General features: G+C 37.5%; 1 protein-coding gene across 2 annotated transcripts in view; it reads right to left on the reverse strand.

Moving 5' to 3' along the window:
* ST7 (suppression of tumorigenicity 7) overlaps nt 1–16,252 on the reverse strand; it is a 136,508-nt gene that overhangs the window by 30,800 nt on the left and 89,456 nt on the right. For both annotated transcript variants that reach the window (XM_085042670.1, XM_085042679.1), the window contains exons 7-9: nt 14,997–15,151; nt 11,838–11,935; nt 1,516–1,630 (exon numbers count right to left, since the gene is read on the reverse strand). In XM_085042670.1, the coding sequence (XP_084898796.1) occupies nt 1,516–1,630; nt 11,838–11,935; nt 14,997–15,151 (368 nt within the window). The remainder of the gene's footprint in view (nt 1–1,515; nt 1,631–11,837; nt 11,936–14,996; nt 15,152–16,252) is intronic.

Below are 16,252 nucleotides of genomic sequence, written 5' to 3' on the forward strand. Positions count from 1 at the left end.
CAGGAGGGTTACACACCAATAGGTTTTCAGGTACAGCAGAGCATATTTTAAAATGAACCAATAGTACACCGAGCGGGGAAACAAAGAGAGCACATGGAATCCTAAAGCCCCACATTGTTACAGGGAATGAGCAGTACTGGCTGAACAAGGTAGGAAGTGGGAGCAATAAAAAGCTGAAACTGAGTGTGAAAAAGAGAAGACAATTCATTAAGCAAATGTGACAGAAGAGCAGCCAATTCCTTAAAAGAATCAATGAGAAATAGTGTCCAAAGCACTGTGGATATAGGCTCCAGTGTCCATATTGGTAGGCATTTATACTACGATAGCTCAAATAATGTCCATCTATCTTTTCAAAAACTGTGAATGTCACAAGTCTTAAAATCTTTGTTCAAAGAACACCAGAGACAGTAAGAGCTAGCAATTAACAGCATTTTAAAGGCTACAAGATCAACCTAGAGAAAGAGTTAAGAAACATAAAAATTAAAGCTCCACAGGTTTCACTAAGTCAGCTATTTGACCCATGCAGATTATGATCTCACTTTTAGTTATATCATTACATAACATTCCTTTCATAACCCCCCTTGCCATAATCCAGTGCATGGAATGAGACCTTTCTGAGGATGAACAAGGACTCTGTAGTAACACAACAGGAAAGTGACAGCTGTAGGTTCACTGATTCACTTGATGCAGAACTTGGAATATGGCTATTGAGTAAGCCAGGAACTGCAGCAAGAGCAGGAAGAGTGGCACTGTGCTGCCTGATGAATGCTGCTCTACAGAACTGGGTTGTATTCCTGTTTCTGTCACCAAGTTTTTACACAATACAAGGAAAACCAATTTAATTTGAACTAAATAAATAATAAATAATAAATAATAAAAGTATGCTAGTTGGTGCCTCTCCCTCTATGTCTCTGAAACTCTGCTGTCTTGAATTCAAGTTCAAAGAGCTAGAGCTGCAGCAGTTGTAATTTGAACATGAAAAGAATTGCAGTGCTGCATAAACCAATGTTCACTTAAAACCAAAAAATATTAATACAAAAAGTTCACCTAGTCTTCTGAGATTTCCAAGTTTTCCCTGTAAGACATGAAGTCTGCCACTCATTAGAGTGCTATGAAGTTAAATCAATGTTTGTAAAGCACTTGTATGCTACTAAGTCAACATTCACAGAAAAATCCATGGGGGAACTGATAATCTTTTCTTCAGAACAAGTTTGAATAGCATGCAATAAAAAGTCTACAGAATCTAAACAGTCAATCTTTAAACATCAACAGAAAGCAAAGAAAGCACAGAGGAGCTGCTAGTGAGTGCCATAACCCCGTACAATGATTTAAGCATGGGTTGGCAGAAAAAATGTACAATATTTAATCTTCGGATAAAGGGTTGCTTAAGGGCATGGATGAAGCTCATGACAACCAATTTAATTACAGTGTTTTCTAAATTTTAAGAGTTTGACTTAAATAAATTTCTTCTGTGTGTATCATCTAGAGAAAATACAAATACATATTTGAACTTACCATCATACTTTGCTAAGACTGCCTGGACATCTGCATATGCTTGCAGCTCCAACAAAGCCTCTAGCAGATTTTCATGGATGTTGAACATGCTGAGCAGGGGAAACTCCTTCATCAACTACAATCAATAATATATGAAATGATTAGATTATTAAAATGGAAGAGGGTTTCTTGTTCAAAATGCATTGAAATAGCCAACACCAAGTTAAAACTCCTCAGTTCCCCTTGCTCATAGCTCTTTCCCAGAATTCACTATTATCTCAGAAATTTCTGAGCTCATAATGGATACTAGGTCAGGTTCTTGTCAAGAAATGCTTGCATAGGATGTAATTAGTCAAATCCAACAACCCAGCTATCTGAACACATAACTCGCCTTCAATGAACAGGCTTCTTCAAAGTGAAAAAGAGTTATTGTTCTGGGAAAGAATCTTCAACAGTGTAAGTGTAGCTCCAGTATATCAGTTATAAGAAGCCAGCACTTCTTTGGTGTATTAGTGGAAAAAGCCGGAAAACACATTGAAAAATCACAGTAACATCAAATGAGAGAAGCTTACATACATGCAACCATATTTTCAAATATGTGACACCAGGAGTTGTAATTGTAAATACTTTAGAACACAATTGCAACTGCAGCCAATATAAAAAATAAGAAAAAGAGAAAGAAAAGAAAAGGCAGCAACAATAGGAAAGGTAAAGCTTATGCAAATCAAACACTATAACTAAGTAACCCATCTTGTATGACAAACTGAATGAAATGTAGAGTTAAAATAATCCAATCCTTTCACATTCAAGTGCCTTTACTTTATTAACTAAGCCTTTGAGAGACACCAGGGATTTGTTTCTGGACATTCTCAGTTTCAATATCTGCACATATTCAAATGACTGAAGCTGATACTCTATTGCATCTCTTTTTTTAAAGTCACACTTATAAGAAGCATCCATGTTTTTTACTGCAGAATTATTAAACAGTATTTTTATTGTCAGAGTTCTCTAAAGAACTGAAATATAAAAGATCTTTGCTTTCTTGTTTCCCCTTTATGGTTGTTTAACTGACTAGATAATGTAGATTCGGCACAAAAATATCCCAGACAGTGAAGAACTAGGGTAGCTGATATTACCCCTGTGTTGCAGAGAAACACTAAAATTTACAATCGCTCTGATAGGGTTTATGAGAACAGAAATACTATAACAAACCAAGTAAAGAATATGATTCAAGGTCAACCTTGCTTTATTTGAAAATAATAATCCAGACTCGAAAACTCTGACACTCAATAAACTTACCTTTGAAGATGTAAACAGCGAAAGTGATGAGACAAGATAAACAAAAGTAAAAAGCATTGAAATAAGAGGGATGGATTTTCACCAAGAACTTCAGAAAAAGAGAAACAGGTAATGCACTAGAGCTTCTTCACTCTGTTAAGAAAGAGCCCTTAACAGGTAAAAAGAAGCAAAGCACAGAGAATTTCTTGGTTGTGAAATGGTCTGGCATAAACTAATGTAAGAACTATTCTGACCTTAAGAATTCAGACTCTGAATTTGTCTGTCTGGAATAGCATTGACTTTGCTGCAGTTAGAGGATTATTAGAAGATGAAAGGCAAGGATGACAATGTTTTGTTTAACTGATTATACAAATTTCTGGTGAGAATCAGGATCACCAAGAGAGTAGCTGAAAGAGGTCACTGAACTTTTCATGTTAATGGCATGGGGATGGCCATAAACTCCCAGTTTCACTGGTAAAAGCTGAACCTGTGAAAAAGAACACAAACAAAACTGCATAGTTTGCAGGCTTTTCTCCTCCATTTAAAATAAAAAGACTGCAGATTTTGATGATCATCTAGGTTAAGTAGAACAATTTAAGAATAAAAGAAAAAGTTTATGTCATTGCCTGTGAAGAAAAGTAAGTGCAGGTGAAAATTCACAGAGTTGGATTCATTAGCTAAAGATCCATCATAAAGTCTACTACTCTTCATTCTCGTCTTTACTCACTATTGGATTTTTAAGAGAGAAAGCTACTATTTGGCAGGAAAGAGCATGACAGAATCTGGCTCTACATAAATGTGATTTAAAGTTCAGAATGAACATCTTGCAAAGAAACCCCTCTAAGGGATTAAGAAAGATTATCCCTGCTCATTGAGAATGAATAACGGCTGGCAAAATAACATTCCCTCCATCAGTGAAGAAAAGGGAAGAGCTGCAGCTAGTTATAGATGTACTCTGGCCAGCAACAACTCTTACTCTGGTTCTCCATCTCTCACTGACATCACTCACTGATTATTTTTTTTTTCTATTTTAATTAGGTTCTGTCAGAGTGATAAACCCCGTCTCAGACAGCAGAGGAATAAAGGTCACTGGCTGGACTGCCAGGTCTCCAAACTGACAAGTGCTAATGAAGGTTTCATCTGGGAAAGGTTGAGCATTAAGAAGTCCAACCCAGTAATACTGAACTCAGTTAATACTGTAGCCCCAAAAATAAAACACCTAAGTGGCCACTCAGCTATTTGAACACTGACTGTGCATAAATGACAGCATGTTTACTATTAAAAAAAAGAAAAAGAAGACATGAACTCATTTTTCTGTCATATCTGGATATAGAATATCTGGTTTTCACTGCAAATAATTTCCAGTCACATTAAAAATCTGTTTATTGAGAAACTTGCCAAAAAGTAAAGCTACTTGGATAGAAGAATATTATGGCAGGTCATCTTTCAGGCCTCCTAGTGAAAGCAAACACTAGGAAGAAAAAAACTGCCACGCAGGTCTGGTGACTGGTCAGGGCAGGCCACATACTGGGTCACGCTGAGGAGCAATGGAGAGCAGACTGAGCTTGCTCCCCTCCCTAGCAGATGCAGAGGGAGCTGGCTCATACTCCACACAGAGATGTAAAGATGGGCACATTAGCCCTGAACACAAGATGAGAAACACACCCTTGAGATCCCCAGACCCAAACAGCGCTGAGCTCTAATCTGGCCTCAAGCTTATAAGACACAAACATCCCTTTGCACACAAAGATTTATTTCTGCGAAGTTACAGACCAATATTTGCCAAATCATTTGGCTTATAAATTTTAATTATTTTTATTTCTTTACTGTAACCTGAGAAATACTTTGAGTGGCAAGCACTTGAAGACAAGAGGAAGGCTCGCTATCATCTTTTTCCACACCTTCAGACCTCAAGAGACAGTCCATCAAATTCAGCACTAAAGATTTCTTGAGCCCCAAAGCCACTACAGCATTTTGCATATATAGTACTTACGACTAAAAATGCCATTGTAAAATTCCAGTTAGTTGGTTTCTTGGCTGGCATTAAAGAGAAGTGTTCCATTGAGCTAAGCTCAGTTTCACACCGTGTGAAAACAGACACCACATGGCTATAAATGTATTCCCTCCTTGCAACATGAGGATATTCAACTGTCTCATTGTGAGTGGGATTCATGTGATGTAAACATTGCCATAGGTCTTGGATTTGGAAAATTATCTGAAATACACTGGACCTACCTAAATTTAAAGTTCTTCTTAATAAAAGTAGGATTCTGTCAATTAAGTTATTTCTTTAAGTGCTACATTCCTTTTGGTAAATAATCACTGTTTTGTTTGGAAGTAGCTCAGAGAGGATAGGAGGTAAGAAACCAAATCTGGCAGCTCCTGTTGTTTTGAAGGTTGGAAATTATTAGTAGTAGGATCCTTGTATTTTCATCCTTATGTGGAATTCAGGAAATGTGACAATTTCTGAATGTCAGAAAAGAGACCCAGATCCAGTTTACACTAACTGTGGGTTGGCATGGATTTATAATCTGCCAACATTCCATTTTAAAGTTGAATTTAGACCTAGTGCTGCATAATATTAAAAGATAGTATGACTTCACTGTAGGGCTAACAATGAGTAATTGAAGTGAAAAATACCATACTAAATACACAAACTCCAAAGAAATATGTTAGAACATGCAGCCTTCATGTTCTCTCTTAATTGGAGGATTTAAGACTTTAGAGTATGACTTCAGTTCTTTAAGGAATATAATTATGAAAACACTGTTATTTGGACTATACTGTAAAAATGCATGTATTTCAGAAGTAAAGAGATTATAAAGGCAAATTAATCCAGAAGAGCACAATTTGTTCCAGATTTTATGCTTACAACTAACCAATCACATTATATAAAACTAGTAACAGTGCTAAATCATAATAATCTTTGTTAAAGCAAATATTAATAACTTTATAAATCATGAAAATAAAGTCATTACTCATAGTCCTCCTCAAAAGAAAAAAAATCCTTTATTTACATCACAGGTTCACAGAATGGCTTGGGTTAGAAAGGACCTTAAAGACTATGCAGTTCCAACACCCCTGCTGAGGGCAGGGACATCTCCTACTAGAAACAAACTGTTCATGAAAATTCGTATTTAATAGATCTAATTCTCCCTAAAAGCAAAAGTGGCTACTAAGAGGTGGCAAAAGCAGTAGGCAGAAGCAGAATAAATCCTTGAAAGAACATCCCAATGTACTTTCTTCAGAAACTGACATATTTTTAGAACTGGATTTTAAAGTGAAATTCAAGTGAGGAAATTATCTAGGAGCTCAAAAATGAGCTAGGAGATTCCAGAGAGATGGAAGACCATAACTAAGGTATGATACAAAGTCTCTGAACATGGAGTGATGAAAGATAGTGGACAAAAAGGAGTCCAAGTTACCAGGGCTCCTATAACTACCAGGGCTCCAAGGCTATGTGACTATATTAAATTTTAATAGAATGACAATGCTGGAAACCTATAATTTATATGAGAAACATCAGTTTAGCAGTAGTCACCAAATTTCTAGCTTTTGAGGGTTCTGCACAGAATCACAATCATGACTAAAAGTGAGGGGTCTGAGTCATGTAAAGATAAAGGAAGGGATAAACATCACTAGGGGAATCACAGGAGTCTGTTTTGTTTAACAGCCCACTAAGATGAGGGATATTCCCACCTGCCCTACCCACTTACCCTACCATGTGAATCTGTGACCAAACAAAGCATATTTGAATATACAGATATTTGAAAATGTTAAAATCAGCATTTATCACTTGCTATATTGCAGTGCTTGTGTATCAGAACAAGAATTATCTGAAGATATCACTCTGTGGTGGAGACTGGCAAATGTCACCATCCACAAGAGTCACACTCTTCTAAAATCTGTGCAATAACTCTTGGTCTCATTTAACTAAGAAGTACTTTTCCTTCAGATTTTAATAAATGGTCTTTGAACAACTACTAAAGATGTTAGTAAAGCTAGAATCCCACTCAAGGCAGAGCAGCCTGCCTAGCCTGACGTATGTAACACAAGCCAAAGAGTCTGACTCATTAATCCTTGCCTCAAGCACAGAAGCATTTGGGAGAAACAGACAGTAGCTGTCAATGCAAGTAGCTGCAGAAATTGTGTTGTTAAGTTGCTAGGGATCATAACATCTTTATTAGCAATAAGTACTCTCTTTGTTTCACACAACTTAGTAACTTGAGGTGCAGAACACTGTTCTGGCTACATATTGCCTTACTCAAGAAGAAATCAGCAATGCACTCAGGAATACAGCATTCAGTAGAATGTTGAACAGAAATCCTTATTCAAAGCACAGCAAAAGAAGTTGCCAAGAAAGTATGCTAGGTTTGCAGAACTATCATACCAGCAAAAATCACTAATACCACTGGTCATAAAAAGATAAAAACCCAAACAACCCATACCATTAAAATTGATTTAGTGTGGTTGAATACCCTTTCAAACCCTTCAGGTGACATAACCTCTTACACCATTTTAGATGCTCAGGGCAGCCCAGCTGTTTACAGAACTTTTCATGAAGCCCATTGATAAGCATGCAGCTACTCTTGACAATACAAGCTGCTTAGGTGTCCTCTGTGGCATAAAATATGCACTTAGAGACTGCAGGTGAGCACCAAGATGAACACATAAATACATTCAACTGAAATATCCTCAGGAAGGCTCTCAGAGCTAAGTTTGTTAGAAGCAGACTTCTAGGTCCTTTATCATGATCTGAAGACTAATTTCTCAGCAGATACAACTGATCCTAGAAATAAAATACATTTTTCTGACCTTTAAAAAGTGGGGTTTTTCTATCCTTCTCCAGACCTAAGGAAGACCTGGAGACCCTCTTGTCTCCCTAAACCTTACTCATTTCTAAACAAAGCTGCAGAGCACGGAGCAAGCTGCCATTCCACTGGGTCTCAGAAATATATACTTATTAGGAATACAAAGCAATCTTCAAGGGAGTGCAAGCCCATGGGGCAGGAGATAAATACACTCTAGGATGAGTTTCTTTCACCTCTCTGAAGGAGGAAGCCATTAAGATCTTCCACGTGCTTTGTCCACTAGCATAACTTTCGCCTGCCACCCTTCTCCTTCATAAACATACTTCACACTTCAATTAAAGCTTGCTTCACAAACCAAATGTTTTCCAGTACAATCCCAAAGAGCTCCAAATAATCTGACAATTCACTTTCTTGCATGGTACATTTTCACCCAGATACTCTACTGACCCAGCCAAGAAAAATGACTGTGTTGGCCTGCTCCTGAATTCAGTGGTGTAGTCACTGATCGAGCTGCCCACAAAGCAGAGAGTGAAGTGCCTTTGCATTCCCTCCACATCCTCTCTGTTTTCAATGAAAACCTAGCACATTTCTGTTTTCTTCCATTGTAATGGTGAGGGAATCTGAAAAGAGCAGATGGAAAGCAGGTGGCACAAAAGGCTACCCTTGCTCATCACCATGTAGCTACTGGCGTGCAACACTGTCCTCAAGGAAGATTCAACATGAAAGGATACCAAAGGTTACTCACAGACACCATCTCGGCCTTTCGCTTCTGCACATACTAAATTCTCCAACATCACTTTGACCAAACTACTTGAAATCCTCCTAACATAATCAGCACAACAAATAAAACAATGAATACTGTAGAGTTTCTCCTCAGGGACAGTAAAAGCAATCTAGTTCCCTCACAGACTCTATCACGTTCTGTATAAACAATAATAAAACTGGAATAATTCTGTTGACTATACTGGAGTTATTCCAAGAATATACTAATCAAAATGAGATCACAAGTTAACTCAATATATACAAACAGTGACAGCTGCTGGTTTCTATAGCAAAATATAGTAAATAATTATCATCAGAAATACAAGCAAAAGTAACACCTATGTATGATTCCATTTCATGTTTCCATGGAAACTACAGGTTTGTAATTCTCATTAATTCAACTCAACTGAATGAATTATATCCAAGCCAGCGAAACCAGCAAAAAAAATACTGTCTCAAAATCAATCACAAAAGCAATGGAAATTCCTACCTAATTTTATAAATTAAACCACCCTTGATTTCAAACAGTTTTTAAAATCAGTTTTTAAAAAAAACTCTGGTTTTAAGCACCTTCAATATAATATTAAGGAACATGATTTTCCTATCAGCACTGAATCTTACCATAAAACCAAACTCTTATTTAAGTCACCAACAACTCATTTCCCTTCCATTAAAGTGTTTTAAGTAGGATCTCAGTCTTTTCTTACATAAAATTCAAGCAAGATAATCTAATCCATCAGTAATGTCCTCAAGATGGCCTCATATATGCAATGAATTAAACACTCTCAAATATTTTATTTTTTCAAAGTGGCAAAGACTCACTACATCCCAATCATATTTCCCAGATGGTGTCATGAACCTCTTAACACTTCATTTCCATCCTGTTCCATGTCTTAAGAATCCTGTTTTCAATCTTTCAAACACAAACAGAGCCTCCACCCTCTGTCCCCTGATGTTAGATTCTGCAGTCCCTAGCCAACATATTCTTCATATTCTTTTTGGGATTAATAAATTCATCTCCTTCTTCATCAATCCCACAGAAACTTTAAATGACAGATTCATGTTCTTCAAACCTCTCCGTAAGTGTATTATTTATGTCTTCTATGAAGAAATGGAGAATATGCATTCATCAGAAATAAGTAGCTCCAAGACACTCTAAGAAAAGCATCTGCAAAGCTGACTCGACCCTAATCTTGCTCCCAGTGTACTGGAGTTGTGACCTAGAGTTACTGCTGCTTTTATATTTCATCTAGAGACCTGCTAACTCTCAGCTCTGCCTGCTTAAAATGAGGAGCTCTAGAGGCATCTAAATTCAGTTCTGAGGATTTGGCTCAGTGTCTCTATGTGGAAAAACACAGAAGGCATTTATCTGAGTTGAAACTCTAAGATGAAATTTTATCTTTACACCTTCTTTGTCTTGCATCCAGTCCTTTCATTTTAACAAAATATTCCTGCTGAAGAGTGTTTTCTGTCCTTCAAGTGTCTAACAACTGATGACTTTGGGTCTCCCTGTTTCTGCTGCCTCTTGAGATCCACACTGTACTTAATTTGAAGAATTTTCTATTTTGCTTATGAATTTCAGACAGTTTTCTCTCTAGTGACAAAGTAAGTCACTCACTAATCAAAGCTCTGTTTCTCACTTTGCATAAAAATCTAGGACTTGGTAGACCACCCAAGTCCCCGAACCAAGTGTTCTGCATACACCACTATCCATACATTTTGACATCAGCAGAAAGCAGCTTCACAGAGTATCTGTTCCCAATAGCCCTATCTACAAATCACAGCACACATTCAGCAGCCTATAGTAAGCTCCAGAAGTTGCCATAATTACGATGTGTGATATCTGAATGTGAGATTCAAAAATTTATTTTCTTGTGTATTAAAGCCAGAACTTAGAATTCCAATGTTTGTCCCAAAAACATTTCAGTATTTGTCCCAGAGTGCATGTGTAACAAAATTCATGAAGAATCAGTGGAGCTGGCTGGACTGAAAACAATGTTTTTGAAATCAACATTCTCCCAGCTGACCAGAAGACTGCTAAACCAGATCTTTCTTCCTCAACCCTCTTTCTCACACGCCTAGCTCTACAATGGCTATTTTTTTGACAAGTTCTTTTTCAACACCTCTGTCTGGGATTCTAGTGATTCTGGAAATTGAAAGCTGTGTGCCTGAAGAGCCCTAGCAAGAGCCAGGAAACAAAGTTACTCACCACTTGCCATCTGGTAGATATATAAGATGAGAACCTGCATTATTATGGTGAACTCTGCTCAATGTTTTCAAAAAATACTCATGCATGCTCCAATTCCAGAAGAAGATGTCAAGTACTGGATTCCAAGCTGGCAAACACACTTGCCCTACTGCCATCGATGCAAGTGCCTCAGCTCCAGAAAAAGCCACTTTCCTTTTTTATATTAAAATTCCCACTGACTTGCAACAAGAATTTCCCTTTTCACTAGGCAGGTTTCTGGACCACTTATCTGAGCTACCTAAAGCACACTTTACAGATGCTTCAGTTCAGTCTGGGATTTCATTTTGTGCATTTAAAATTTAACTAATTCATCTTAATTTGCAGAACTATGTATCTTGCTGGATTGATCTCTTCCTGGATTTTGTGGGACCTGGAATATGAAGTGCAAGAAATGCAGAAAACTGGTAAGAAGTTTTACCATCTTCTGCCTAGAGCTGTAGGGCTCCATTCCTCCTTCTGCCACAGACTTGCTACCTCAGGTGACCTAATTCACCTCCTCAAAGAACTGTGTTCCTAATCTGCATCCCAGGAACACAACTGAAAGAAATGCTGGGCATTCACAGCTACACCTAAACTAGAGAATTTTACATATTTGAAACATATACATTGCCTAATGTGAACAGCTGCCCTTTCTGCCACCTCCAAAATAGCTACTGTTCAGTGTTTCAAACTTGTAGCTTTGTAGCTTACTGACTTATGACTATCATTGGTAGCTCCCCTCCATACAAAGCTGGAATACAGTCAGCCCCCATCTCAGAGGGTGCTCAGTTTATTATAATTACTTGGGGTTTGACTTTTCAGTGATGATAGGTTTTACATGAATAAATAACACTGTCTTCAGATCTGGATAGTGTGACATAAATAATGCAAAGAGCCAAACTGCAGCTTTGAATGAAAACCCAGATTACTGAAGACCTGCTTATGAAGTTAGCAGCATCCACCACATTGTTCAGAAAAATAACATTACTAACTTCATGATCAAATAATTAAAAAGTGTGCTTCATTGCACATGTACCAGGATGAGAAATTCAGTCTGCATGGGTAACTGTCCATCTGGTATTTGATGTTGCTTTCATGACCTCATAAATAAATGATCATTTAAGTTAGCCTTTATGTACATTACACATACAAATAGCTATCAGCAGTGCTGAATGAAGCAGGAATGGCTGGTAACTTGTAAGAAAATGTATCATTTCTATGCTACTATTATGTAAATGTTACATGTGAAAGAAATGCAAACTCACATCTCTCATCATTTTCACTGCTTCCCTGGTCCTTCCCAGCTTCCTTGCACACATTGCCAGCCTCCTTTTAATATAGACTAACACATTGGTGTCCCTTCCTGTATAAGAAGAAAAAGAAACAGCATTAAGATAAAAAAGATAAAACAAAGGTTCATTTAGTATTACAACACAAAAGGAAACACAGTTTACTTTCAATTTTTTTCTTACTCACTACCATTAATACTAGCTAGCATCACAAGATTTTTAATTAAAACGGTCCCAAATTCTAAAGATTTAGATGTGGCATAACAGCACTGAAATACGTGGAATTAATCCAGATACACAGTAGTGCAAATAAGTACTCTTGGGTTGGCCTTGCACCAGTGAAATATAAGCAGATCTGAAGGTACAGTTATTATGAATATTGTCAACACGCAGAAGCATTAAAGCAAATCCTCATCCTCTAACAATCCTTTTCTTAATGATTAGGAGAAAAGTATACCCAGAACTTTCTGTTCACAGCCTTTACTCATTACCTAATTATCATCCTCAAATTCCTCACACTACTAATTAAGGATGGCAAATTAACATGTTTCAGATATGACAGTCCTGTGTGCTGGAAGATTCCCTAACAGCAAAGATGACAGAAACTAAACAGCAGTGATAATTATTCTCTTGGAGAGTTCTTACTCTTTTAATTTCTCATTTGCTTCAAATGTGAACTCTTAAAATGCCTCTGGACCAACAGGAAATGAGTGGACGGATAATCATCTCTAAAATTACTGAATCATGAAAATGTAAGACACCTGCTACAAATTATCTTTGTGTATAGCATGTGGTCTGTAAAGATTTTAGCCTATTCCAAACATTTTCAAGCCTTCCATAATAAGAACAACATGTGTGCTGAAAACATTCCAAGTACCTACAAATCGTTTTAAAGCTGTGATTAAAATTTTCAAATAGATTAAGCAGCAGGTCAAAAAGACTGACTTAAGAAAAAAAAAAAAAAGGGAGGGAAGGAGGGAAGGATTTCTTTAGCTGTATTCTATATTACCTAATTCTTTATCTCTTTATTGATTCCTACATATTTAATACACAATTTATTAGTTACATCTGTTTCAACATGTTTATGTAGTGTGCTGTGAGGTATACATTTCAGGTTAAGCTTTTCAGGATTTTGAGCAGGAATGGTGAAAAGGCATTTACTTAAAATGAAATCAAGATAATCTTTCAGGCCAAAATTCTCTGAGGTTACTAACGACTTGGGATGCCTAACATGAGCAACCTCAAAAATAAGATTGCCTGTGCTTTCTATAAACTAGCACCTTTTGAAAGAGGACAAGTTGGGTACTCAAAGTCATTATTTACTCTTAAAATTTATGATCTAGTCATATATTGTATGAAGGAGGAGGAACACATGAATAAACAGAAACAGAGAACAATGTGTTGTTGTTCAAGAAATTACAGTGTATTTCACCTTTAAAGATGAAATGCTCACTTTTCATCCCAGAATCAACTTTGAAGACCAAAAATGGAATGGAAGACTTCTCAGAACCGTGGAACTGCAACACATCTGTCCACAGTCCCTCCTCTCCACCTCTGTAAACCATGCAGAAGTCCAGCATATAATCAAAAGAATTCTATGTGAAGCCTCTGCCTCCAAGGCAACATCTGACTGGAGCTTCTCTAATTTTTGTGGGTGCACACTGACATTTTCAAGGGGAGACCAGGTGGTACAGAGAAGTGGGATGATCTAGCCTCTCCTGAAGCTCCCCCTGAAGACACAGTCAGAGCTGGAAGTCACTTTTCAGCCTCCCTGCTCTGTGACAAAGCACTCTGTTTTGTGATTCATATGGTTACTTCCTCTGCTGCAGTACTGAAGGCTCAGGGTGACAAACCTGATGATGACAGCAGCCATCTAGTGCACACAGGTTACAGAAGTACCACACTTGTATCTGCTGCACAAACTTTCCTAGGTTACCTTGGACAAAAACATCGTGACAGTACTTACCAGCTATTATTGTGTACTTTTCATAGAATTGCTGCACTCAGGATGAACTGAGTGCACAAATTAGGGTTTCACAGACAACCATAAGCCTGCTGGAGCCCAAAAATTGCTTCAAGGGCCCAGCTGCTCTATATTTTTATTTTCACCAAAAATGAACAAATCATCCTAAATGTTAATTTTACAACCAACAAATGTTTAAAATACTACCCCCAAGCTTTATGAAACCTCAGGTTTTCAGGTATAGACTTGCATACTCTTTTGAAAACAGGAATCACAGACGTACTATCATTTTACTACGTACAATTTTTATCAGTAATCTTCAAATTATGTAAGATCACCAGAAGCTGTGAATTCACAGGTCCTGAGAAACCTGATGCTAAGTATGCTAGTGCTTGTATTTAGGTAATTAATTGGTGTTATTTTTGCTGAAGGAAGCCATTGTAGTCTAGAAATAACCTTGACTGCTTGCTTTATTATCTTTTTGGTAATTTACTATCAGTGAATCCTCATGTATTGTTTTAGATTTTAGGAGTATCTAAAAAATATCACAGTAGATAAGCCTGCTTATTCAAAATTTTTTAAAAAGTAGCAAAAATCCAGACTTTCAATTAAAGCACTTTGTTTTCCTAGTAGGTAATTTTTATGTTTCTGTGACCTTTCTTAATAAATGCAACTAAATTTTCAAATGTCTCACTGGCTAATGGGTCTCATTAACTTTTACACAGAACAACGCATTGTTGTAACTGTAAGCATTTACCACCAGAGCTGATGGAAAAAAGCTGGCAAAGCATCACTTCACTCCTGTTTCCACCATTCTTTACTGCCTCTTCACAACATGAGCCCAGGTTTGCAAATTAGCTGAAGGCAACTTCGTTAAATGGTGTCCAGCTTTTTCCAAATATCAGATCTCTTTGGCTCTGATACCTTTTCTTTTCTGTTAAGTACATGCTACAATATTTTCTGCCATGACAAAAAAAAAGGGTATATCTGTAATCTGAGCATCTCAGCAACAGAATCAAGCAAAAACACTGAAACAGAACAGTCTGGCCCTAGGGCCATATTTCAGCCAATGTCAAAGATTGAGTGCATAATTCTTAGAGGGAAACCAAAAAAACCCCAAACCCCAAATCCAAACAACTCTCTGGAACTTCTCTCCCTCCTAAGAAACTTACTGTGTTGGGCTTCATATTGGGCACCATGGTGCTGCAGCTGCTGACTGCGCCTGTAACAGCCCTCTCCAGCTTTCAGAGCCTGCTTGAACAGCTTCTCTGCTTCTACAATTGTTGTCGCTTCCTCTTCAGCTAAGAGAATATAGGCAGTAGCACACCTGCAAAAACATCAGAGGAAAATCTGTGACAAAGGTATATGAAGTAAAAACCACATGAAGACATGCAGACTGGCAAGGATGTACTAAACACAGAGGAAAGGAAATTATGTCCATGTACCTTTCTGATGAACTATTCTGATGAATAAATATTCTGTCAACCACACCACAACTCTCATTTTTAGGTACTATGTCACTCAGCCCTTGAGTACACCTACTGACAACCATCCCAGAAAGTAAAGCCTCACTATCTCAGTAAGCCTAGATCTCTGAAACTCCTTCTGGAAACTGAAACTAGTTTTATGCACTGTTGGTTTAATACACTGTCTCCCTTACTATAATGGTATGAAAAGAATCGACAGAGCCATAACACTTGCCAAAAAAAAAGAACAGATTATAAATGTAATTGCAGAGATAACAACAACAACAACAACAAAGAAAGCTAAACCCAGACCAAGCAAAAATCAGAAAAGCAAGACACAAGAACTTCTCCCTGAATCTCAGAGATCCTTTTTTTTACTGTAAAGGTGACTGAGCACTGGCACAAGCTGTCTAAGGAAGTTGTCACGTCTCCCTCCTTAGAGATATTCAAAAGTCTGCTGGACATGCTCCTGGTGCTATGCATTGTAGGTGGCCCTGTTTGAAGGGAGGGGTTGGATACTGACCTCCAGAGATCCCTGCCAACTTCAACCTTTCTGTAATTCTGGGAAATGTGAGTAGGACAGGCTTATAGATCAATTCTTCCTTTCATGCTGCATTTTCTCTCAGTTAAATCACCATACAAGAAGAAACAATTATTTCTCTTCTTCTGATGAAACACATCAGAAGGACAATCTGTAAAGCACCAGTTTATTCAACTCTAGAATTCAGCAATCTCAGTTCAGCAACCTATGGGATTCCCTCCACTTTATGCATCTTAGCAACATTTATACAGTTTACCATACCAATAAATTATCAAAATACTGAGTTTATTGTGGGTTCTCAAAATACTTACACTTCTCATTGAACATGTAAATAACAGACTCAGAGAGCAAAAGTCACAGCAAATTACATCATGTTCTCTCGTACTATGAAATTAATCTTTCAGAGGGTGTTTATGGGTCT

The sequence above is a fragment of the Lichenostomus cassidix genome, chromosome 1Aa, assembly GCF_008360975.1.
Source record: "Lichenostomus cassidix isolate B80296 chromosome 1Aa, HeHo_3.0, whole genome shotgun sequence".
NCBI lineage: Eukaryota > Metazoa > Chordata > Aves > Passeriformes > Meliphagidae > Lichenostomus > Lichenostomus cassidix.